The sequence below is a fragment of the Lepidochelys kempii genome, chromosome 2 (genome assembly GCF_965140265.1).
Source record: "Lepidochelys kempii isolate rLepKem1 chromosome 2, rLepKem1.hap2, whole genome shotgun sequence".
In the NCBI taxonomy this organism is placed as follows: domain Eukaryota; kingdom Metazoa; phylum Chordata; order Testudines; family Cheloniidae; genus Lepidochelys; species Lepidochelys kempii.
Genome location: NC_133257.1, coordinates 205,116,327 through 205,143,188, shown reverse-complemented (window position 1 = coordinate 205,143,188; position 26,862 = coordinate 205,116,327). Strand labels below are relative to the sequence as shown.

At 39.9% G+C, this 26,862-nt stretch overlaps 2 protein-coding genes across 9 annotated transcripts in view; one reads left to right on the top strand and one right to left on the bottom strand.

Annotated features, from left to right (window-relative positions):
* BTD (biotinidase) overlaps positions 1-17,361 on the top strand; it is a 35,323-nt gene extending 17,962 nt beyond the window's left edge. The window contains exons 5-6 of one of the 4 annotated variants that reach the window (XM_073333578.1): positions 11,615-11,671; positions 11,951-13,598. In XM_073333578.1, the coding sequence (XP_073189679.1) occupies positions 11,615-11,671; positions 11,951-12,019 (126 nt within the window). In that variant the 3' untranslated portion in view covers positions 12,020-13,598. Of the gene's footprint in view, positions 1-1,801; positions 2,164-11,614; positions 11,672-11,950; positions 13,599-16,763 lie in introns of those variants that run through there. The other 3 variants (XM_073333582.1, XM_073333580.1, XM_073333579.1) reach the window with 3 other exon arrangements.
* ANKRD28 (ankyrin repeat domain 28) overlaps positions 7,544-26,862 on the bottom strand; it is a 227,303-nt gene continuing 207,984 nt past the window's right edge. For all 5 annotated transcript variants that reach the window (XM_073333566.1, XM_073333567.1, XM_073333568.1 and 2 more), the window contains 2 exons: positions 23,634-23,725; positions 7,544-9,626 (listed from right to left, as the gene is read on the bottom strand). In XM_073333566.1, the coding sequence (XP_073189667.1) occupies positions 9,340-9,626; positions 23,634-23,725 (379 nt within the window). In that variant the 3' untranslated portion in view covers positions 7,544-9,339. The remainder of the gene's footprint in view (positions 9,627-23,633; positions 23,726-26,862) is intronic.

The window sequence follows — 26,862 nt, the reverse complement described above, 5'->3', positions numbered from 1 at the left end:
AATAAGGGAAATTCACTTAATTGTCCTTAGTGACTTGAATCTTGAGATAATTAGGAAATCTTGTTTAACTAATTCAATTCATTCTCAGTTGCCTAGAGAATAAAACTCCCCACACTTCACCATTTGAGAGCCGACTTGTGATTTTTTTTATTGCACCTGCTTAAATCTGCACAGCAACTCATTTGGTATTTCAATTCACGCTTTAAGGGAGAAAAATGACTATTTAATGACACTGCAGTGATACTAATGTAGCTGGAAGAGCCCATGAGGCTGCATATTGTTAAGACTACTGTCTTTATAACGACTTATCCAAATGCTTCAAGGATTTTTCTTTCAACCAGGGTTTGAAATTGCTAAGAAATAAAAGCAAGCTTAGACTGTCAGCAGCTCCCTTCTGCATCACATAAAATGAACCAGAAGACACTAAAAGCTTGAACCACTTCAATTTAGTCTATGTCAGACACATAATGCTGGGTCTGCACTCTCATCCCAAGGTAGTTAATTCATATCTTCTTGAAGGAACAGTCTTTAATCTTCTTCCCTCTCACTCTACAGTAATATTTTAAAGGTAAATTCTGAAGCCAAAAAATACCCCAGTGGAAGGATTTGTCCTTTACTGCTCCTGTCACATACAGAAAGGCAACTTCAAATTTGCTTTAAAAAGTTGACTTTCCAAATTGTTTTCTAAATCAGCAGCAGCAGCATCAGGCCCTTACATAAACTGCAGGGGGAGGGAATGCTCTTTCCTAGACTGAAATATTAAACTAGAAATTGTCGTCATCCTCTCCCCCTCAGGCATGGAGAGAGCTGTAGTTCAGATGACCATCATGGGTGTTATTACTATTCAGTTCCTCCAGCCAAAGGAGAGAACCTGATACTACCCCCAATGGAAAAAAAAGCAATGGAAAAAAACATTTGGTCCCATAATAGAGCTCAAGATTAGGAAAGCCCATCTCATCATCATATTATTATGTACAGAGTTAAATTTAGAATAACTTTTTCAAATAAATACAGTATCTTGTATTTAAATGTTTGAAAGTTGATTGCTCTTAGTTAAAAAATCTGCTGTCAATTTGTTTAATAATGAATGGAATTGTCTTTATATTTTTTATAACTGAATAAGAATTATTCCATGATATTTAAGACCTTTGTTGTCAGCTTGTAAAAGACAGCCCTGTTTAATGAATTCCTTTTCTATATGATTTTGCACAAAATACTGGCTGTAGATTAACATTATTTTTGAATCCTGACTTGAGATCATTATTGCCCAACTATAGCATGTATTTCTGAAACAACTTATGGGATCAGACAGTTAAAACATATCAGCAGAGAGGAATACAAGAGAGGAAGTATCACCAGTTGGAATAGCTATGATTTGGGAATTTAAATGCATCATGTAAGGCAAAGGTTTCAAAAACTAGAATAAGATAGAGAGATAGCAGTTAGGCTTAGTGGTGCTGCTTAGTCATTCAAAGGTGCAGAGTCATCTTCATCAATCAAGCAAGGCACAAGGAGCATAGAAAAAAATGTATCCAGTTTTGAACTCACTTTCTATTTTAATATTTATTAGCTTGTGTCTTTTGATATTAAAATAGATATTCCGCAACTTAAACCCAGACCTTTGGGACAGGGACAGAGTGGGACGACAGAAAGGTTGGATGGCTAATTAAATATATATAAGAGACTCTTCTGGGTTACTGGTTCAAATCCAGCCAAAACTGATAGCGGGTAAAAGTTGTTGCCATCCATGTCTGTGTGATGACAATATGTTAAATGACTTGGCCTTTAAATGTAATGGCAGATGTCCACATCACAAAAACCACCACACCAGCGACAGCAGAGACTAATGGCAGAAAAAGTGGTTCTTACAGGTAAGCACCTTCTTTGCTCTTAAATTAAATAAATAAAAGTAGTCCTGGCAGTTCAGGGTTAAGGCAGACTAGTGGGAATACTTGCACGGCCATTCCCAGTATTGTACCAGTTCTACAGAGAAAAAGAGCACACAAGTCTCTAGGTCTGTCAAATTTTCACAGATCTAAGACTCACTTCATGCGGGATTGCAGGTTTAGACTTTAATATGTTTCAGAGTAACAGCCGTGTTAGTCTGTATTCGCAAAAAGAAAAGGAGTACTTGTGGCACCTTAGAGACTAACCAATTTATTTGAGCATAAGCTTTCGTGAGCTACAGCTCACTTCATCGGATGAAGTGAGCTGTAGCTTACGAAAGCTTATGCTCAAATAAATTGGTTAGACTTTAATATGTAACTCACCAAGCAAACCAAGGAATCTGATAGTCAGTGTAGGAGACCGTGACCTTCAGCATTGTCAAAAACGATCTATGATTATGCATAGGAAGTTAGACTTACCACAGCTGCACACACAAGAGCAATTCTTTGTGCATTCTCCATTTCAGCTACAATGTTATCCCCCCCTTCCACTTGCCCATTGATTGATAGGTCAAACCCAGGAAAAGAAATCCTCTCCCAATAAAGAAACTCTGATAACAGAATGCTACCACTATTCTATCAAAAATACTAGTTCTAAAGAACAGTTTCAATATAAGTTTTTCTATGACTGGAACAAGAAATTTGTGTTTTGCTGGGTTATTGCATTATACATTCCATCCAAACTGCTAGAGTTTCTGGGATAAGACAAGCAGGGTATTTACATTTGAAAACAATTATTGGGCTGATGAATTTGAGAACAAGGGAACTATCTGAAAAGCTGGTATTTCATTGTGTTTGACCAACTGCTTTTGCAACAGGTTCATGACGACTTTGGAAAGCAATATTTTCTCATTATTAACGTGATCAGAATATCAAAATAATATGGCAACACTGTTCACCTTCTTCCCACAAGTTCACAGCTCCACCCTGCACAGCTACTTAGGAGCTGGCATAAAGGAAAAGACCACTGGGCCATTAAGATCCATAGCCAGCCTGACAGTATGGATTGGCCATTCTTTTGTGCCTACGTACGCAGTGCTATCCCATTACTTATATTACAGCAGCACCCAAAAATGTGTTTAGTGTTGTATAAACAAAAGGCAAGTCCCTTCTCTGAAAAGCTTACAGGTTAACACCCACCCTCCTCCCCCTCCCCCATTCCACAGACAAAAGGGAACAATATAAAGCAAAATGGTCAAGGCCGTGTTTGGACATATTTTGATAATTTCATGTCTATATAGATGTTTGTGTTTTATAAACTATTCCCAGCTACTTAGCCATTAATTTCTGAAGTTGATCTTGTAGAGGATTTGAAGGCAGGGAAGGTAATGAGCTTGATGGACCTGTTCAGGAAGAATCTTCCAGGCTACACATTAGGCACAGAACAAAGTGCAGAGGTAGTTATATGAGACAGAGGGCATCATGGATGGCATCTGTGACAGAGCAGTGTTTGTGTACTGGGGGCACAATAAGAGCCTAGAGTTCTGGTTGGGTAGACAGAGAGAAAAAGTTGGATCTTAGCAATGTTGTGGCGTAAGCAGCAGCGAGATTTGGAAATGGCCTAGTTGTGAAGGGGAAAGGAAAAGGAGTCTGCCAAGACACCCATGTTACTTGGGTTCCTATACTGCCAAAGTCATTCATAAGTCTCAAATTTGGCCAGGCCATAGCTACCCATGATAAAGGACAAAAGTCAAAGGAGGAGAGCAAAGATTTTTCAAAAGTGACTATTGATTTTGAGTCCTGAACATGAGACACTTTGTAAGATCCTAATTTTCAGAAAAAGCATCCGTCCTCTGGAGATCAAGGCCTGATCTAAAATTGGGGACCCAAAAATGGTAGCACTACCACATTAAGTCAGTTTTGAAAAGCTTAGACAGAATAAACTTCACCAAAAATCACAGCGTTTTGTATTTTGGGTGCAAATTCCACATATGGTGTAACAGCAAAGAGGCTTTGATCTTGGCAAACAAAGCTCAAGCCAGAGACAACTACTGTAAACCCATCCTGGTTCCCCACCTTTTGTTTTTAAATTTTTTTTTCCACAAGAAAAAAAGGAACCCTCATGACTTCTTGGGGAATGAAAACTCTCACCAAGAATTCAGCCTCTGATCATTTGTGTTGCTGCATTGTATTTAAACTTTGTGATTTTTGGTAATTTTTGTTCAGTTGTTATCAGAGGTGGGTGTACAGCTGTAGGCAAAAGTCTCAAGTCATGAATTTTAAAAACGATGGTGCTTAAGACAAAAATCTAGCTTCATAATTTTAATGAAGGAATAAGAGTTAGGGAGATAATCCACACAAGCGGAATTCTCAGAGGTACAATGTAACCAGGAAATATACCTTTGTTAAAGGGTGTCAGAGTGAGAGAGAGAGAGAATTCCAATTCTATTCATACAATTCTGAGTTTTGAAGTAAAAACTTTTGGGTGGAGCGAAGCAGAAGAAGACAGAGAAAAAGTAACAAATACAGGGCCAGATCTTGTTAAGCCATACCCACGGGAACAGCTTTATTGATTTTAATGAGATTATGTATGTAAGGATTCCTTTGTACAGTCCACACACAATGGTCTGTGGGTGATAATTTCATTTGTCAAATGCAGCATCACTCTAAAGTCAAAGTTCCCCTGAGCCAACAGCTCATTGGGCTCTGTGGTTATGGCATGTCATTCAGTTCCCTCTTCTTAGCAAGGCAAATGTATTTGAGCAGCTGCAGTTTCCAATGGTCCACTGATAAAACAGAATGCAGACTAGCCTTGGTGATAATCCCAGAAGGCTTCTTGGGTAAAGCGTGCTATAATAATCATGTACCAGTAATATGTACATTGAGAAATTATATTAGCAAGACACAGTATGCAATGTTCTCTTCTGGAAAGAATTGCTTAATTTGTGGCAGGGTGTGCCAGGGCTGAGCCCCAGCACCTCTAGGCTTGGCAGTTCATAGCCCTGGCACCTCTGAGCTTGCCACATCAGTTATGAAAATAAAAAAATTGCTTAAACCCATGCACCTCATTTGTTACAAATTAAGTCTCCATTCAGACTATGAACTTTGGAAATAAGTTTGACCCAAACATAATTTAGTCTTGAGAAAAGAGCACTGAGGCGGGGACCTGATAAAAACAGTCTTCAAATATGTAAAGGGCTGTTATATAGAGGCCCGTGATCAACTGTCCACTGAAGGTAGGACAAGAAGTAATTATCTTAATCTGCAACTAGGGAGATTTAGGTTAGAAAGCAGGAAAAACTTTCTAACTATATGGGTCGTTAAGGGGTAGAGAATCCCCACACCTGCCAGTGTGGGTCTAGGTTTACTTGGTCCTGCCTCATCACAGGTGGCTGGATTGATGACTTCTCGAGGTCCCTTTCAGCCCAACATTTCTGTGATTCTAGAAGTTTGAAAAAGAGCATCCACAGGCAATCTTGTTTAATCTGTTATATATAAATGTGGAACTTTCTATTTCATGCCATTTCAATAGCAACCTATTCTTTAAACACATTTGCGTGCCTTTTTTTTTTTAAACACATTTTTTGGAATAAGACCATATTCTTGTAAACAGTGGGCCTGATTTGATGTTCATGTATACTAATGTACCTGTAAAGCCCTTTTACATGATCAGAGTGGTGAAAAGGGGCCTTTGTGAAAATGAGAATTAGACCAGATGGGTACACAACTCAAAAAAAATCTGTGGACACATTAACAGCTGGCTACAGCAGTTCAAGGTATACTGAGAGTTTGACATTGGAAAACATAATTGCAACTATACATACAAAATAATGGAGTCTAAATTAATTCTTACTATTCAAGAAAGTTTGGCATCATCATGGACATTTCTCTGAAAATATCTGCTCAATGTGAAACTGTCAAAAAAGTTCACAGACTATTAGGAGCCATTAGGAAAGGGATAGATAAAACAGAAAATATGACACTATATACATATACGGTATGTTCAAACCATGAATACTGCATACAGTTTTGATAGCCCCATCTCAAAACACATATTAGAATTTTAAAAGTACAGAGAAGTGTAACAGAAATTATTAGGGGAATGGAACAGCTTTTATATGAGGAGAGATTTAAAAAACAGGGACTGTTCCTCTTAGAAAAGGGACAGCTAAGGGGGGATATGGTAAAGGTGTATACAATCATGAAAGGTGTAGAGAAAGTGTATAAGGAGATTTTATTTACCCATCACATAACACAAGAAACAGGGGTCACCCACTGAAATTAATAGGCAGCAGGCTTAAAAACAAACAAAAGGAAGTATTTCTTCACACAGCGCACAGTCAACCTGTGGAACTCATTGCCAAGGGATGTTGTGAAGGCCAAAAAAAGTGTCACTGGATTCAAAAAAGAATTAGATAAGTTCATGGAGGATAGGTCCATCAATGGCTATTAGCCAAGATGTCAGGGACACAACCCCATGCGCTCTGGGTGTCCCAAGACCTCTGACTGCCAGAAGCTGAGACTGTATGACAGGATGGATCACTCAATAATTGCCCTGGCTGTTCATTCCCACAAGCATCTGGGACCAGCCACTGTCAGAAAAACAGGACACTGGGTTAGGTGGACCTTTGGTCTGACCCAGGATAGCCATTCTTATGTTCATATTGGTGACTCACTGCAATTCTAAACTCAGATCATTTTTTAAAATCTTTATATAACAGCATTAAGGGCAGAGGCAGCTTAGACACAGAAATGGCAAGCTCACAAAGAACATTAATTAAAAAGAATACCATTCTAAGGAACAAAACAGACACAGGCTGCTTCCTCCAACCGTGAGCTGCAATGGAACAAGAGAAGAGGTTGGTGAGGGTTGTATTGATATTTTTTCTATTTCTCTTTAGTGCCTTTTTAAAAACAGAACAAAGTTAGCAATGCATTTAAACCAATAGGCTTCTTTGGGGGACCGATGACCTGCCCTAAGTGACCTAGTGTTCAACCTAGGAGCATTTCAAACTAGGTAATTGTCAGCCATCCTATAAATTACTCTTTTCTCTGGGGGGTGGGATGGAGGACCCACACAGGCCAAGGTGACAGACCATCTTGAGATAAAATTATCACATCTTGAAGAGTTAAGAGCAGAAACATTTGCTAGTACAGATTGCAGCTGCATTCCGTATGACCTTCTCACTGTTCTTACGGAGCAGCAAAAACTGAAAAGCACCAGTAACTGAAATATCACAGAAGTTAGCTTTTAGACAACCAGCATGTAACCTAAATCAATTCTCTTCTTTGCAGTGTGGGGAAAACCTTGTCCCAACTGGTTCAAATCATATCATAGAAATTACCAGGTTACTGATAGGATGTAGTGAATCAAAAAGTGTGGCTAAACAATAAAGAACTCCAAAGAAGATTCAGAGGACAGTGTGGTAGAGAAAAAGCATGGACTCCCCAACTTTTTCTATAGTGTAGAAGGGTCATATATACAATATGCTGTTTCAGTCATTAATCAATATTTATGAACTCCTAACAAGAAAGTGATGCTTACAAGACAATCTAGATTCTAAACAGTAATTAAATATCAATTAAGTTTTCCTTGTAAAGTGATTGTAAATCTGAAATTATTTACATGCACTTTGGAATTAAAAGGACAGCAAAGCCTTTGTAAAATAAATTTTATAAATTCTAATAGTTATTCAACAAAAGAATCTTTGTAATTACTGCTTCAGTATGGTACACAGATACAAATAAATTATTCATTAAATACAACTCACATCTGGGTTTTATTATACTCTGTAAAATATACAGGAATCTTGATGTACTGAAAGAGTGCAGGTAAATACAGTATTCAAGCAATCACTATTTCTATGTACATGCTCATTAATTCTTCAAAAAACCCACAAAATTATCAAATAGATCAAAATACTGTCCTGTGTTTCCACACTTTATGTTCAGAAAACCAGCTGATAATTTACAATGGCATTAAGGTTTCCAGTTTCACAATACAAAAAAGGATAACAGGTAATTGGGATTCAGTTTATTTGTATTTTACCTGGACATGCAAGAATCCCTTGCATGTACGTAAGCAATGTCACTTTAAAAGTAATAGTTATAGTTAAAGCAGAACCCAATAAACTAAATACTCATTTAACAGACAAACTTTGAAGTCTTCCATTTTTCAGGCACCTTTTTTATTTTTTATTTTTTTTAAACAGTAGTCTGTTATAAATAAAAAGACTGAGGGCAAGTTTGTAGTACACTACAGGGGCCTGCATCGTCTATTGATTTTTTAAATGGAGAACACCACAGATATTTCTTCCTGAAGATCCAACATTCTACCTTTTGATAACAGGGAAACTTTCTTTTAAATTCATCTTCCTCCCACCCCCACTCAGAACTCCAGGATTTAAAAGAAATACAATATGGAGGCATAGACTTCATCTCACTTACAAACTTTATGATGTAAATAAGTGGGTGAATTGCTGATAAATCAATTCCCTAAAAACTTTCAGCCACAACAGGGTGTCAGGAGATTCCATTTAAATTTTTATGCAGTTTCATTTTCTCAGTAAATTACCCTTCATGTATTTAAATAAAAAATATCTCAATTTAAAACCCAGAAGTTAAAAATCTAAAACTGTGCAACAATTACTGTTTCCATCCCACCCCTCCCCTTGTTTATTATACTGTACACGTTTCACCCTGACTGCAGCTTGTTAGCTGGTTTTTTTTAAGCTTTATAAAAGTATGACAAGTTCATTTTTGTTTAATCTAAAAGAAAAAACAAAACTGAAAGATACATCTGCTTTCTTTCATGGTACATTTAATAGTGTCGGAAGGCTTTTAGATTATAAAAAAATCAACATTTAAAACCAAATCTAAGCTTCATTCCCAGAAATAATTAAGGTTTGGTTAAGACAACATCTCATTTAACCTATTCCAGTTTCCACAAACGGTATTTAATTAAAAAAACTTTAAGTTATTTGGTCCTTTGGCAATTTGCTGCACACACAATGCCTACTGTACCAAACTCATTTATTGCCTTCAAAATGGTTTTAGTTTTATTGATTATAGTTAAATCTAGTGTCCTTTTTGTTGTACAATAGTGTTGTTCATTTACACAGACTAGGGTGCAGAGTCTGGAAAAGTTATTCCTGGCACCACAAACAAAATGGTAATGTACAATTAAATAAAACAGTTTTGACATTCTTAATTTTTTTTGCTGTAGATTCCAAGTATTTTTCAAGAATTTATGCTTCTTTTGCAAAACCTGCTTTTTAAAATCCTCCCAGTGTCACACACAGATCTTTCATATGCACCCACAATTAAAAAAAACCCCAAATCTTCTCGTAGGTCTGTCCTCTTTTGTAATTAAACACTGACTGCTTTTTTTCCAAAAGCACAATTCTGACCTTCAGATGACTGGGTTCACTCTTCAACCTCCAGATGAAGCTTCTTAATAGGTCTCAGAATCTGAGTCATTAAGCTCATCCTCTTCTGTATATGGGTAGCCATCTTCCCTGCCAATGTTGTTGAAACTACAATAAGAGCTATGTTCACTCCTCATGATTGGCAAGGAGTCAAACGTGACAGTTTTTGAGGTGTTGGTGTAATGATTAATGGCATTGAATGTAAGGGAAGGTAAAGTGCTGCTTGATGAAACAGGCATCATCGTGGCCAAAATTAGAGCTAGACAATCAGCCACATCCTTATTGGGAGCACAGGCCAAAGCTGGTGTGTAACCTAGAAATCAAAATAAAATCAAAACCTTTGTTTAAAAAATAGGAAGTGTACACATTCTTCAAGAGCATTCAGACAGCTGTAAAAACGTTTAAATTGCTTAGTTCTGTTTAAAAAGGAACATAAAATTAAACAATTTAAAATTACAATATCATTTATTTTTGTAAATTTTGCTGTTACAAAAGTATTACAATTTTTATCTGCTGATTACAGTCTATATAAACACACCTTAGCTAAACAGGTTACAATATATCATACAGGCAGCAGGGTTGAAGATCAGGAAGAAAGATAAAACCCTGTGAAATCAGAAGACTTGGGAGGGCAGGATTTGATCGTTTTATTAGGCAAAGTTAAGAATTTTTGGATCAGGGAGAAAAACTGGGATTTCAAGCAGCCAGGAAGTTAACTGAATGAAGACAGGTAATTCCTATTCCAGTTAACTAACTGCAACCAATAATTAATTTTGCAGGAAATCTATAGCCATTATAAAAACCAACTGAAAACACGTAAAGCTCCAGCATAAGGAATATCTACACAGCTGTTCATTGCAGAATAAGCAGTCTTACTGAAATATTTGACCCAAGGCAAGTTGGCAAAACATTAGCGTGACCAGTGAAAGTGAGATGTTAATTTTTGTACTGGTATAATTTAAGCAATCTAGGTTTTGTTACTAAATAGCAATATAAAAAGGAGATAAACTAAGAAATGTCAACTGCATTACTGGGTTAGGACTTACAGTCTCCTTGCTTTAACTCAGTTCTATTTCAAACAGCACTATGTTGCACACTCAACGTTCCCGAGAATGCTGTATCAGCAGGGTCTACATGGACCAATTAATGCGCAACAACTTTAAATTCTAAAGCATACTAACCCCATAATGTGTATTACCCCACCATGTAGATTATGATTTTAAGGAGAGTGGAGCTCCAATTTTGGCCCCCAAGTCAGCACTATCTCAATGAATAGAACTTCTTGTGGATATAGCACCCACAAAGCACTTTGATTTTTATCCACCCTGCCATTAATGGACCTATCCTCCATGAATCAATTTTCACTTATTTAATTTTTTTAATAAGCACCAATAAATTCCTAGGAAATCTTAAAATAAAAACTGAAAACAATGATTTAAAAAAAATTTTAAAAAAATTTAAATCAGATTTTTTTGATAAAATGCTTTTTGAGGAAAAAACCTATCTAAAGATCCATGATAAGATCTTTGAACTATAATGTAATAGGGATTATAAATTCTAATGCTATAGTATGAGACAATATATTAATGTAATGTTTAAGAAAAGTTTTGTAAATGAGTTCCAATAGTTCATGGATTAGGGACCCAATTTTATGGGGTTCCAGGTGCTTCTGTATAGATTATTTAGGTTAATCTATTTAGGTTAATCTTAAACCCAATGGGACTCAATATTTTCTAGACTGAGCACTATCAAAGATGCTTAGTTTTGCAGTTCTCAAACTGTGGCTGTGTGTCTCCAGAGATAACATGCTTGTTAACAGCAAACATTTTTTTAAATAAATAATATAGAGGTGAGAAATAACAGACCTCAACCCTACTGTCCCCTCTGCAAATTTGTGTACACAGAGTCAATCCCTTACCTCTCTCTAAAAGTACAAAGTTTCAAAAAGTTCAATGAATAGAAGGCGGAACAGATCTGGACAGTCGGGAGATAAATGTGAGAAGGGAGGGACAGGCAGAAGAAACAAAAGTGAAACTGTTTGAGCACAATATTCCAGAAATCTTTTGGTCTTTTTGAGTGTAGCCTTCACTGATTTGAGATCTACCATACCATTCTCTCACTAGAAGGGAAAACCTATAATGGCAGCAGGCCATAAAAGAGACCCAGTTTGGGAATATTTTAATGAAGTTCCTCTACCTGTGGGTAAGACAGGCATGCGTGAAAAATGCAAACAGTGCAACAAAGAAATGCAAGGCCGGGTTGGCCAAATGAAACAACATCATGAGAAGTGTTCCTTCTCAGGAGGAAGATGCGTTGAAGATGATGAAAGGAACATGTCTGAACACACAGGATCTTCAGGTTGGTAAAGTTTTTTATTTCATACTTCTTTCTTAAGGACTGCCTGTCTTCCTTCTGGACTGTTCTTGGATTCTCATCTTTGAGCAAAAAATATAGCTGTTACTCTATGGTACTATCATTTTAGATGCAGTTGTGATAAAAAATAGCTGAAATAGGCAGATCTTCCTTTTACAATTTCACCTTTAAAGTAGTACTGAGTGTCAGTGAATGCAATGAGTAATACTAAATAAGCAGTATGGTAATAATACTTAAATAACTGCATTGACTTATTTTGTTTAGGAAAATCCATCCTCAACATACAGGATTCTAAAGACTATCCACCTTCAAGATCACCATCATTTTCTATAGTTTCAGAGTTATCTGCCAATGATAGTGTTTCAGTCACATCATGTATGTCACATTGCCACAGTATATCATCTGTAGCAAAAAGAAAAAAAAAGTCTCCATCATCCTGAAACAACCATAGATAAGTTTGTGATAAGAACCAGCAGATTACAAAAAGAGGTAACTGATGAAAAAATTGTCCCGTTTGTTTATGCAACAAACTCTCCTTTCTGTATGATTGAGAACCCTCACTTTAACAACATGGTTCAGTCATTAAGACCATATTCAGAATGCAGTCCACCCAACAGAGCAGATTTCACAGGCAAATTAGTGGATAACGTGTATGAAAGAGAAATTGAGCAGTGTGCGAGAGGTCTAGAGGGTGAAATTGTTAACCTGAGTCTTGATGGGTGGAGCAATGTCCACAATGATCCTGTTGTATGTGCTTGTGTGACAACAGAAGAAAGGAATGTCTTCCCTACAGAAACAATTGATACATCAGGAAATGCACACACAGCAGAATGCTTACAAAAGTAGCAGTAAAAGCTATAACAAACTGTGAAAAAAAATTCAAATGTCTAGTATGCAGCTTGGTCACAGACAATGCTGCAAATGTATCCAAGATGAGAAGAAATTTAGAAGAGAGTCCCAAGCTAATAACATACAGTTGCAGTGCTCATACAGGTGCAGATGCACCTCCTAGCCAAAGACTGCTGTGTTCCAGAAATAAAGGCTAATGTTGTTGAAATTGCAAAATACTTCTGTAACAACTACTTTGCAGCAGCTGCTCTGAAAAAAGTGGGAGGAACCAAGCTAAACCTCCCACAAGACATGCGATAGAATTCAGTAGTGGACTGTTTTGAGCACTATATCAAGAACTGGCCTAATCTGATGACAGTGTGAACAAAATCGGGAAAAAACAGATGCACTGTCACAACCAAAGTTCTCAACATTGGGCTTAAGAGAAATGTTGAACACATGCTGAGTACCCTGAAGCCTATTTCTGTAGCCTTGAACAAAACGCAGGGAAATAAATAGCTGTTTTGTTGCTGATGCTGTTGAAATCTGGAAGGAACTGAGTGAGATCTTAAAAAGAGAAATATGCAATGACAGAGTTAAATTACAAGCATTAAAAAAGAATGGGACAAGCACTATCTCCCATAAAGCTCATTTTCTTGCAAATATTCTCAATACTCTGTACCAGGGTCAAACCTTAACTGCTGAAGAGGAGTTGGCTATGACATGGACATCCAGCAATCATCCCTCCATAACGGCAACTATAATAAACTTCAGAGCTAAGGGTGAACCATTCAAGAAACAGAAGTTTGCTGATGCTGTTTTAAAGAAAGTCACACCAGTGAACTGGTGGAAGTCACTTAAGCACTTGGATTCAGAGACTGTTGAAGTGATAATCTCACTTTTAACAGCAGTAGCTTCTTCTGCCGATGTAGAAAGAATATTTTCTTCCTTTGGACTAATTCATTCCAAATTGAGAAATCGTTTGGAACCTGAAAAAGCAGGAAAGCTTGTTTTTCTTTTTCAGATTATGAACAAACAGGGAAATGAAGGTGAAGACTATTGAGTTAGCTGCATTAGCCAATATTTTAAGCTTCTCATGTTGACCTGGCTCACAGTTAAATGAAATATTTTCTTTAAAAAAACAAAAATTAAATAAACTATTTTAGTTAAAAACAAATTTTAAAAAAACTTGAATGTTTAAATTCAAAAATTCATATGCTTGTTTTGTTAAAATATTATGTTTGCTGTTGAAGAAAAAAACCAGAATACATAATGTTGTTGTTTAATAAAATAAAACAATTAAAATGTCTGTCTGGTGAGGTTCTCCTCCTAATACAGCATGGCAAGAAAATCCTCCAAATATTGATGATTAACCTGTTGAATTGGAGATAGTTCACCTCCCAATGACTTCATAAATATCTGCTTCAATTACCTTTGGGAAATGAAATAACCAATCATTCATTTTCTGATATAGCTGTAAAACTACTCTGAAAAGTTTTCAAAATAAATCACTTTAAAATATACAGTGTGTACCTTCTAAAAATGAAACCTACATCTATCTCTGAGTTGTGAAGAATATGTATTAAGGTTACAACAACCAAGAATGCACTTTTATGTAGAAATCCACGATTAAATTGAGTCTTCCTGACTAGTGATTTAAATCAAATCCACCCTGATCAATGGCAATTAGCCACGATGGGCAGGGATGGTGTCCCTAGCCTCTGCTTGCCAGAACCTAGGAATTGGTGATGGGGATGGATCACTTGATGATAACCTGTTCTGTTCATTCCCTCTGAAGCACCTGGCATTGGCCACTGTCGGAAGACAGGATACTGGGCTAGATGGACCTTTGGTCTGACCCAGCATGGCCATTCTTATGTTCTTAGGTGCAAAATATTAACTTCACAGTTTTCTGAGTAAATATCAGGATTAACAGGGGGACGGACGGGAGGGCAGAAAAGAACTAATAGAGAAAAGTAAGTAAAAGTGGTTTAATATTGTGGTTTCTTTCACAAACTGTACATTAACAGTACATACACATATGCATGTCTGCACATGTGCATCTTCCATTACATTGCCTTACTTTAACAGATAGCCTCACATTTCCCCTTAGATTAATTTATTAACAAACACATCTAACTAATATAACTTATTAGATTTTCTTAACATAATCAGTATTTTCAGGTACATGAGTGGTCCAAAATTCTAGTGAACATCAGTAAAAACCAAACAGCAGCTTTTTAAAACCTGGGAATATTTTGGTAAAGATTGTTAAAAACTGAAGAAAGGGCCTTAACTATTAATTTAAAAAACACTGTAAATAAAACAAAACTTTAAAGGAAAGCCATGTGTTTGATTTGTATCCAACCAATTAAAGTGTCATAAAGAAGGTAATTTTTATTTTATCAGCATATACTCTATGTGCTAAGGAATTGTTTTTGTTGTAAAAGTAGATCCAGTTGCTCAAGGTTTTTAAGAAAACCTCAACAATTGTTATTGTCTGTTCAACTGATGTTGTACATTAGGTAACTGCGCAGACAACTAACAACTTGTCACATAAAATAATATTTACATGGGATAATATTAAGGAAGAACAGCTAATGGGGGGAAGAAGAGCTTGTATTAAGATTATTTATTTGCTGAGTATAGACATTGTGCACGACACTGTACAGAACAGAGTAAGACAGTTCCTTCCCCAAGGAGCATACAATCTAAGCCCTGGTCTACACTATGAGTTTAGGTCGAATTTAGCAGTGTTAGATCGATTTAACCCTGCATCCGTCCACACAACAAAGCCATTTTTGTCGACTTAATAGGCTCTTAAAATCTATTTCTGTACTTATCCCTAACGAGGGGATTAGCGCTGAAATCGACAATGCCGGGTTGAATTTGGGATAGTGTGGATGCAATTTGATGGTATTGGCCTCCGGGAGCTATCCAGGAGTGCTCCATTGTGACTGCTCTGGACAGCACTCTCAACTCGGATGCACTGGCCAGGTAGACAGGAAAAGCCCCGCAAATTTTTGAATTTCATTTCCTGTTTGACCACCGTGGCAAGCTGATCAGCACAGGTGACCGTGCAGATCTCATCAGCAGAGGTGACTATGGAGTCCCAGAATCGCAAAAGAGCTCCAGCATGACTGAATGGAAGGTACTGGATCTGATCACTGTATGGGGAGACAAATCCCTGCTATCAGAACTCTGTTCCAAAAGACTAAATGCCAAAATATTTGTAAAAATCTCCAAGGGCATGAAGGACAAAGGCTATAACAGGGACCCACAGCACTGCCACATGAAACTTAAGGAGCTCAGGCAAGTCTACCAAAAAACCCAAGAGGCAAACGCCCGCTCGGGGTCAGAGACCCAGACATGCTGCTTCTATGATGAGCTGCATGCAATTTTAGGAGGCGACCCTACAACTCCCCCACACCTGTACGAGGACTTCTGCAAGGGAGTCTCACGGAACAGGGATGAGGATTTGGGGGACGAGGAAGATGATGAGGGGGAGGTTGAAGATAGCGCACACCAGGCAAGCAGAGAAACCGTTCATCACCCTGGAGCCAATACCCTCCCAACCCAGGCTCCCGGACCTTGAAGGCGGAGAAGGCACCTCTGGTGCGTGTACCTTTGTAAATATAATACACGGTTTAAAAGCAAGCGTGTTTAATGATTAATTTGCCCTGAAGACTTGGGATGCATTCGTGGCCAGTACAGCTACTGGAAAAGTCCCCTCCAGGGACATCTCAATGAAGCTCTCCTAGAGGTACTCCCAAAGCCTTTGCAAAAGGTTTCTGGGGAGGGCAGCCTTACTGCGTCCTCCATGGTAGGATGCTTTACCACGCGAGGCCAGTAGCACGTAGTCTGGAATCATAGCATAAGAAAGCATGGCAACGTGTGGTCCCGGTGTTTGCTGGCATTCAAGCAACACCCGTTCTTTATCTCTGTGTTATCCTCAGGGGAGTGATATCATTCACGGTTACCTGGTTGAAATAGGGGAATTTTATTAAGGGGACATTCAGAGGTGGCCGTTCCTGCTGGGCTGTTTGCCTGTGGCTGAAAAGAAATCATCCCTGCTGTTAGCCACGTGGTGGGGGAAGCAGTGAATCTATCATCCCAGAGAATTGGGTTTGTGTGTGTGGGGGGGTGGTTAGTTGGGTTTGTGCTGCATGTTAACCCGAAAACATCAGTCCCTCCTTTTAAATGGCCAATGTGTCTTTCAGTTTTACTCTCCCTTTTTTTCCTCCCGTAGCTGCAAATGTTTCAACACTGCCACTAACATCTCCATCCCAGAGGCTAGTGCAGATAAGAAGGCCAAAAAAAACGCACTCGTAATGAAATGTTCTCTGAGCTCATGCAGCCCTCCCACACTGAAAGAGCCCCGCAGAATGCATGGAGGCAAACAATGTCAGATTCCAGGTAAGCACAAAATGAACATGAGGACAGGAGGGACGTGCGAGAGGATAGATGGCTGGAGCAACAGGAGAGGTGGCGGCAGCGTGATGAGAGGAGGCAGGATGCAATGCTGAGGCTACTGGAGGATGAAACTGACATGCTCCGGCATAGGGTTGAGGTGCAGGAAAGGCACAGACCGCCACTGCAGCCCCTGTATAATCAACCACCCTTCTCCCCAAGTTCCATAGCCTCCTCACCCAGATGCCCAAGAACACGGGGGGCGGGGGTGGTGGCTCCAGGCACCCAACCACTCCACCTGAGAGGACTGCCCAAGCAACAGAAGGCTGGCATTCAATAAGTTTTGAAGTGCAGTGTGGCCTTGTCCTTCCCTCCTCCCCCACCCAATCTGGTGCTTCCCTCCTCCTGGGCTACCTTGGCAGTTATCCCCCTATTTGTGTGATGAATTAATAAAGAATGCATAAATTTGAAACAATGACTTTATTGCCTCTGCAAGCGGTGGTCGAAGGGGAAGGGGAGGGCAGTTGGCTTACAGGGAAGTCGAGTGAACCAAGGGGGCGGGTTTTCATCAAGGAGAAACAAACAGAACTGTCACACCGTAGCCTGGTCAGCCATTAAACTAGCTTTCAAAGCTTCTCTGATGCGCAGCGTGCCCTGCTTTGCTCCTCTAATCGCCCTGGTGTCTGGCTGCACGTAATCAGCGGCCAGGCCATTTGCCTGAACTTCCCACCCCGCCATAAATGTCTCACCCCTTACTCTCACAGATCTTGTAGAACACACAGCAAGCAGTAATAACAATGGGAATATTGGTTTCGCTGAGGTCTAACCGAGTGAGTAAACTGTGCCAGCGAGCTTTTAAACGTCCAAATGCACATTCTGCCACCATTCTGCACTTGCTCAACCTATAGTTGAACAGCTCCTGACTACTGTCCAGGCTGCCTGTGTACGGCTTCATGAGCCATGGCATTCAGGGGTAGGCTGGGTCCCCCAAGGATAACTATAGGCATTTCAACATCCCCAATGGTTATTTTCTGGTCTGGAAAGTAAGTCCCTTGCAGCAGCTGTTCATACACACCAGAGTTCCTGAAGATGCAAGCGTCACGTACCTTTCACAGCCATCCCACGTTGATGTCTGTGAAACGTCCCTTGTGATCCACCAGTGCTTGCACTACCATTGAAAAGTACCCCTTGCGGTTTATGTACTGGCTGCCTTGGCGCTCCGGTCCCAAGATAGGGATATGTGTTCCATCTATCGCCCCACCACAGGTTAGGGAATCCCATTGCAGCAAAGCCATCCACTGTGACCTGCACGTTTCCCAGAGTAACTACCCTTGATAGCAGCTCAGTGATTGCGTTGCCTACTTGGATCACAGCAGCCCCCACAGTAGATCTGCCCACTCCAAACTGATTCCCGACTGACTGATAGCTGTCTGGCGTTGCAAGCTTCAAGAGCGCTATCGCCCTCACGTCTCAGCTGTGAGGGCCATTCTAATCTTGGTATTCTGGGGCTTCAGGGCAGGGGAAAGCAAGTCACAAAGTTCCATGAAAGTGCCCTTACGTATGTGAAAGTTTCACAGCCACTGGGAATTGTCCCAGACCTGCAACACTATGCGGTCCCACCAGTCTGTGCTTGTTTCCCGGGCGCAGAATCGGTGTTCCATGGCATGAGCCTGCCCCATTGCCACCAGAATAGCCAAATTGCCGGAGCCCGTGCTTTGAGAGAAGTCTGTGTCCATGTCCTCATCGCTCTCGTCACCGCGCTGCCATAGCCTCCTCGCCTGCTTTTGCAGGTTCTGGTTCTGCATATACTGCATGATAATGCGCGAGGTATTTACAGTGCTCATAACTACCACGGTGATCTGAGCGGGCTCCATGCTTGCCGTGGTATGGCGTCTGCAGGAGAGCAGAGTTGCAGAGGAAGCGGTGGTTGGATGGCCAGTTTTGCAGACCTACTGCACCGTCTGCTGCCAGGACACAACAGCTGAGCGGGCTGCACGCTTGCCGTGATATGGCGAGACAAGAGCAGCTAAGGAGAGTTGCAGCGGAAGCGGCAGATGACGATGGTCATATAGAGGACCTGCGAGACCACCAGGAGAGCAGAGTGGCAGCAGAAGCGGTAGTTGGATGACAACGGTTTGCAGCCCTACTGCACTGTCTGCTGAAAGCAGTATGGCGCCCGCACGGAAAAAAGGTGCGAAACAATTGTCTGCCATTGCTTTCACAGAGGGAGGGGTGACTGACAACGTACCCAAAACCACCCACAACAATGTTTTTGCCCCATCAGGGAGCTCAACCCAGAATTCCAATGGGTGGCAGAGACTGCGGGAACTGTGGGATAGCTACCCACAGTGCAGCATTCCAAAAGTCGATGCTAGCCTCAGTACTGTGGCCGCACTCTGCCGACTTAATGTGCTTAGTGGGGGACACACAATTGACACAATTAAAATCGCTTCCTAAAAAATTGACTTCTATAAATTCGACCTAATTTCGTAGCGTAGACATACCCTAAGAAAAAAGTTCAAAAAGCACCAGCTGACCACGTGACAGGGATGTTCAACAGTGCAGCACATTTTGTTTTTAGTGTTAATAACAAATCATAGCACCTACAGGTTAAAGAGAACAATGACAGTCTTTACAGGAGATGTGCATTTTGAGGAGGATTCAAAGGAAAGGGCTTTTAGAGACTGCTACTCTGGGATGAAGAGGGCATTTCAGGCAGACAGGGCAGAACAGAAAAAGGCTCACTATTCATACTCAATGCACAGAACTCCAGATAACATTTATCAATGCTGCAGATCTCTTGTGAAGGTGACAAGTAAAACAGATTTGTTTACACTGATCATGTGTGTCATTATTTCTACTATTTGTGCACTATGGTGAAATTAATGCAAAGAAGGAAGAAATACAGAGTACTGATTGCTTTTTATTGTTGAAATTTTTAAGACATGCTACTTGTTAATGCTCTGTTGACCAGTGTTATCTGGAACATGACATCCCACATGGGCATTAAATGCTGAAAAAATAAAACTACTGGCCAGTCTGAACATTAAACAAATTATTTACATTTAATAATTACTTTAAAAGTACCATTTATAATAATTGTACACTCTTCAGGCTTGAGTTTCTGTCTTGCACCAGCTAGGAGAGATCTCTAACACACTCTATGTTTAAATATACCTAAAAGATTAAGTGACTGCTTGCCTCAAGAAGGGACAATGGACATCTGTGCCCTCAACCATCAGTTCTAATATAGCACTTTTCATCCATAAATCTTTACAAAGGTGGCAAATATTACCCACATTTTACAGATAGGGAAACTGAGGCACCGGGAGGTGACATCACCCAGCAAACCACCAGTGGCAGGCAGAGGAATAGAACTCAGGTCTTGAGTCCCAGTCCAGTGCCCCCCCCCCCCGAGAAATTTAAAAATCTCCAGTACTACAAGTGAAGACAGCTAAATACAATAAGCTCAATGAAATTTCATAAAAGTGAACCAAACAAGATTCCTCCCACTCTGAGGGGAAAAAGCAAGACACATTATTCATATTCTACTCATCAGTAAAAAGGATTATTGAGAGAGGATTGAGAGAGAGCTACAATGCCTCAAGCATACCCACAGAGGCATTCTAAACAAATTTAAACAGAGCATGGGAAGAGCTGTGACATAACCAGATTTTGCAGCACTGACATGACAATCAATCACTGTGGAAATACAGAGTCCAGAAAATGATGTTTAGCAGAAGTAGAGAACTCATGTAGATGTTCTGCACACCTGAAGTCTGAAACTGGCTGCTATCACTAGTATACTATTGATCAAAGGCACCTTTAATATGACAAGTTAAAGGCAGTTTAGCTAAAGTTATGTAGTCTTGCAAACAATTTTTGAAGGTTTCCTTAGACCGGGGTGGGCAAACTTTTTGGCCTGAGGACCACATCGGAGTGCGAAATTGTATGGAGAGCCAGATAAGGAAGGCTGTGCCTCCCCAAACAGCCTGGCCTCTCCCACTTCCCACCCCCCTCAGAACCTCCCACCCATCCAACCCCCCCCCACTCCTTGTCCCCTGACCGCCCGCCCAGGACTCCACCCCCTATATAACCCCCCCGCTCCCAGTCCCCTGACTGCCCCCCACCCAGAACCTCTGCCCTATCCAATCTCCCCCCATTCCCCGTCCCCTGACTGCCCCCTCCCAGGACCCCCCACCCCTAACTGCCCCCCCCAGAACCCCACCCCCTATCCAACCACCTCCTGCTCCCTGACTGCCCCCCAGGTCCTCCTGCCCCTTATCCAACCTCCCGGCCCCCTTACCATGCCGCTCAGAGCGGCATGTCTCGGAGCCGCGCCGGAGCCAGACACGCTGCCCTGCATGAGTGTGCAGCAGCATAACTGCGGGGAAGGGGGGGACAGCAGGGGAGGGGCCGGGGGCTAGCCTCCCAGGCCAGAAGCTCAGGGGCCGGGCAGGACAGTCCCACAGGCAGGATATGGCCCGCGGGCCGTAGTTTGCCCGCCTCTGTCTTAGACCAAAACTTACTTAATGTTGTGGTGCCAAATGAAGGAAAAAACTCGATAAACTTATGGCTGGGTAGCATTTGCCTGATCCAATAAAATTCAATAGACCTTTTCAAATTTACTTCATGACAAAGAGCTTCACGAAGACAGACGTGGAAGCAGAGGAAAATTATTGAATGATTAAAGTAATAACAGATGAAATTTAGGATTAATTTCCACCATGACTTGTACCTAAAACTTAGTACAATCATTAATATCAAGTGAATTTAATCCTAAGAGATAAAGTTGAAGCTAGGAATAAAAGTTTAAAATTAAAATATGGGGTCACAAGAATCAAGTGGCTCAAAAAGAGGTTTTATCAGCTAAGGATATTAATTGCCCATGATACTGGAGGTTATTACTAAGAAGATTTTTAACAGAGTTTTTCAACAATTCTCTCATAAATTGGAAGGTGGCGGGCTAAACTGAAGTAGGTCTATCTTTTCCATATTCATAAAAAGCCACATTTCTGTTAAATGAACACAGGGAAGATACCTGTAACCTAGACAGGCCAGCACAGAAGATATTCCAGCAGTTTTTGCTGGAAGTCCATGTAATGATCCACTTACATTGATAAAACAGTCACCATGCCAAGAATTATAGATCTCACACCTGCAAAGGGTTTTGTTGTTCCGATGACACTTTTTGTACCAAGGTAAAGAAAAGGCTGCAGTAGTAATGAATCCTTTCTGTTTTCTCCTTCCCACCAAACCTATCGTGACTTCTATAATCCTGAACTGGATTTATCAATCCCTTAAAAAAGGCCAAGACAGATATGAAATGTGTGCTCTGTCAACTAAAAGCATCATCATCTTGCTAGCTCACATCCTAAGCTGACATGGCCATGCCAAAGACAAAGTCAGTTTGTATTCATAATGGACATCCAGGGCTGCTGAAAACAAAGAAATCAAACTGTCGCTATAAAGAAAAACTAGAAACCCAAATGATAACTAAATTAGACAAAACCAACAGGTCCTTTTAATTTAAAATTAAAAGTTAAAAAAGTTCACATACTACATTTACCTCTGAGTCCCTCTGACAACTGTATGATTTTTACTAAAATGTTTCTCTCTCCTGTTGCAGTGTGAAAGATCCTCACAAACAGGGGGACTGACTGACTACATAGGGGAAACTGATCAGACAAATAGTCTGTCAAATTCACAAGCTACACAAACCAAGCTACACAAACTAACCCCACCCCAAATATTTTACCCTTCTAATCTCTTTTCGTTTTAGAGATCTACTGATGTGGCAACCACTACCTATGATAAATAATGACAGGTTTCAGAGTAACAGCCGTGTTAGTCTGTGTTCGCAAAAAGAAAAGGAGTACTTGTGGCACCTTAGAGACTAACCAATTTATTTGAGCATAAGCTTTCGTGAGCTACAGCTCACTTCATCGGATGATAAATAATGTTTCCAGATAGATTAAGCAGTGAAATATAGAAACATAATGGGAAGTTACAAGAGAAAGAAACAGCTTAAAAAGTGATTGGAACTATAAATTTCACAGGCATTTCTGTTGAAAAAAGCAGCAACCACTCAAAATCACTTTCCATGCTGGGAAATAAAACAGCACAAGGACTACAAAGCTTTTCAGACAGGAGAAAAGAAAGTGACAGTTGATGGTGTTAAATTCCATTATGTCCCAACAAAGCGCACGATTTCACCTTTGAGATGAGACAGTTCTGTTTCCTTGCTTCTATGTACTGCAAAGCTCTTACAAGCCAGAGGCTTGAGACCCAAAAACTGGGATCTATGGTACATACGTACCTTTAGAAATTTATACTCAAAAGATTTTAGTTAACTGCATGCCTATTAAACCCAAGTCACTAATGTCCAAAAGTAAGAGTATACTCTGATACTGTGTTCTTATGATAGTTTCCAATATTGCTAAAATGATTGTATTTACACCTAATATAATCAGACTGCAATGTGAAATCAGTTATTTGCGTGTGATAACCTGCATTAATGTTCCAAACTTAATCAGGCTCTTCCATTTCCCCTGCTTTGCTAATCTGACCCAGCATCCACATGTCCCATTCTTAGAAGAAAGCATTCCATCATATAACCAATATAAAACTTAAGAAAGTTTACCACTTCACAAACCAGGAGCATAAACCACTGTTTCTTACTGGAAAACAAGGTAAATTTTATTCTTACCATTTTCATCTACAGCAAGTACACTTGCTCCCTTGCCTAAAAGTTCTTGAACTACAACTGTTAATCCATTTCGAGCAGCAACATGCAGAGGTCTGTGAAGACAAACAAACCTGGTTATAGAAGAAGCGTCAAAACAAGATACAAAAGAATATTTTAGGGATCAAGTGCCCATCCATATTGACAACCACACTATGTATAGCCTTTATTTGTTCTGTTCCTTAACTTCTTATACAATGTAAAAATTAAAAAAAAAAACATTTTCATTTAAAAGTAAAAAAAGAAAAAATGTAAAGCTGAATACTCATTATTCCTCTTAACAGCAAAGAACATTTCTGCAGTAAAAATTATGTACTAGTAATACTTGTTCCTTTTTATGACATAGTGAGGGAATAACTCTTCATCTGGCATGCCTTATGATAACAAAAATATTAAAAAGCACTTGTTAAAAGGGCAGCAACAAACGTTCCCCTTTAGTGTTATTATAGCAGCTAGTTGTGTCCATAATTAAAATAACTAATCTTTCACTGCAATCTGAAAGTCAATTGCAGCACATCTGGGGAATTATGCAGGTCAATGGCAATTGTCTTTTATTAGAATACCACTAGCAAGATGCTAGTCATATTCTATTATATAGAATAGTTAAAATCAATATTCCCCCAATTTTTTACAAACATGTGTGGAATTAATTTTGTGCGTGCACAAATATGGAGGTTAGGAGATATGGGGGTGGGACCGAGGGGCTCGAAGTGTGGGAAGAGGTTCAGGGCTGGGTAGAGGGTTGGTGTGCAGGCCCTACCATTTGTATTCAAGTGGTTTGCATGTGAGGTGCTGAGTTGGCATACCTTGGTTATGTAGAGTGCGATATTTTTCAAAAGCAGTCAACATTGGCTTAACTCTGCTCCCACTGAAGTTTTTCCATTGACTCCAGTGAAGGAGAGGTAAGCAAACACCAAGTGCTTCCAGAAACTCTAATCCTTACTTCCTCAAATGCAGGTTTACTAAACACAAATTGGAGTAATTATAATTTTAAAAGAACTCTGTCATATCTCCCACACTGAAGCCGATCATTTAAAAAAAAAAATAACCCAAACACTGGTGTTTGCTTTTTAAGTCTTTAAAGATATATGTATAGAAGTTCATAATATTTGCTGTTACTTTAAACTAGCTTATCCCTACCAAATCTTTCTTCTTCTATTTGAAAACACAGCTGTGTGCTATCACCTGCTTTTCCTAATGAAGCTACATTTTATCAAAGGTTCTCTGTTAACCGGCTTGCTTGACTGGGCATTCATACTTTTGAGGTCAGGATGTACTCAGGGACAGAGCATTGCTGATGTAAAACCAGCAGAGGGAGCTAAATTACTTTTCAGGGTAGTGTAAACCCAGTAATAGGTTTTTACTACAGCTGGTCAAAATTTTTCACATAAATATTTGAAAAGCCCTTTTTCTTGAAATTTTGACAAACAGGAATAAAACTGTGCAGAAATTCTTAGTTTTCCCCACCCTGGCCCAGCATTTGGTCTGTGATGGTATACGGAATTTTGATTGATTACTTAATAGAAATCTTTAAGACAGAGTACATTCCCAACCAAATTTAAGATAGCACAGATTTTTGTGCTCACACTAGTTTTGCATCAGAAGTAGTCATTTAAATTACACATACTCTCTGTGCTGGTAAAAAGTGGAAACAGTTGTTACAATTAAACTGCAACTAGTGGTAAAAAACCATATAAACCTTGCTGTGTACACTCTTTTGCAGTTCTTTTCTAGTAGATAGCAGAGATGATTCCCTTTGTAATTAGTGATCTTAAATAGGTTCTGATCTTTTAACCATTAGTAATCCCAGCACCCTTTCCCAGGAGCGTGATAGTCTTAAGAGCCAAGTTTTTTCCTGACTTAACCTACTGTGAAACTAGATAAAGTGAATGCATTGCTGCCTGACCTGCTGCAGCAGGGGATAGGTACCTCTCCCCTGCCGCAGCAGCTCCAGGGCCGGGGCTGTGTGAGAGGTGCTTCTCCCCCTCTGCAGCCCTGCATACCCCAAGTAACTACCTCTGTAGTGTCCAGTGTCCCTTGGTACCCTGAGCTTAGAAGGAACTTTGGTTGAAATACTAATGCCTTTCTTTTAGACAGATTAACTTCTGGCTTTCAGAAACCAAAGATCTCCAACTGTCTCTGCAGATGGAATAATTTTCTCACAATTCAAGGCACGAAGTGGCAAAAAGAACACAGAGCACAATGAATTCATTATCTACTCAAAACCTTCAATTATTAAATGTAACTTTAAATTTTCAAGACATCAATCCATCAAGCAAAGCAGACAGATTTACCTCAAACATTATAACTGCATCCTCTTTTAAAGCATCAGTTGAAGAGGAGTGGTAATCAAAATTTATCTAATTGTTTTTAAAAAGAAACCACAACAGGGCACACAGTAAACCCAAAAACTTTGGTAGTTCACCTCAGTTCTATATTGACTTTCATTTATTATGAAGTTTGTGAAAATCCCCAAATTAATCTCACTACACTGTGTATGAAACAAGTACATTATTGATAAATCTTAAACAGAAATAAAGCTCATGGTGTGGGGGCGGAGGGGAAAGAAGAGGTTACATACTTTGTGCAGTAACTGGTTCTTCATGTGTCCCCCGAGGGATGGCTCCACTTCAGATGCACATGTACCTCTCAAGCCCTTGGCTGGAGATTTTCAGTTAGTGTCCATCTGGCCCACGCATATGCCTTAATGCTTCCTCATGTTTAATACCGAGACTGTATAGGGGTGCCCAGACAAACTGCCCTCAGCTTCTTCTCCACCCAAATGTCCCCCAAGGAACAGTCTGAAGCAGAGGGGAAGGACTGCAGGTAGTAGAGCACCCATAGGGACACACGTCTCGAAGAACTGCAATTACTGCACCAAGTGAGTAGTGTGTCTCTGGGTGCTCCACTTCAGGCGCCTTCCCAAGCAGTATCCCGAGATGAAGGAGGGAGCTTTAAAATAGAGTCCAGAACTGAAGACAGTACTGCAGAACCAAGTGCTGCATTGGATCTGGCAGCATGGATCAGGGCATAATGTTTCAAAAATGTACATGTAGTGGCCCTACATATTTCAGATATTGCTACATTCTTCAGTAATGCTGTAGATGCTGCCTACGTTCTAGCTGAACATGTTATCACCCTTTCAGGGAAGGGGTGCTGGTGGATGAATGCCTGCAACATCATAACAAGTGAT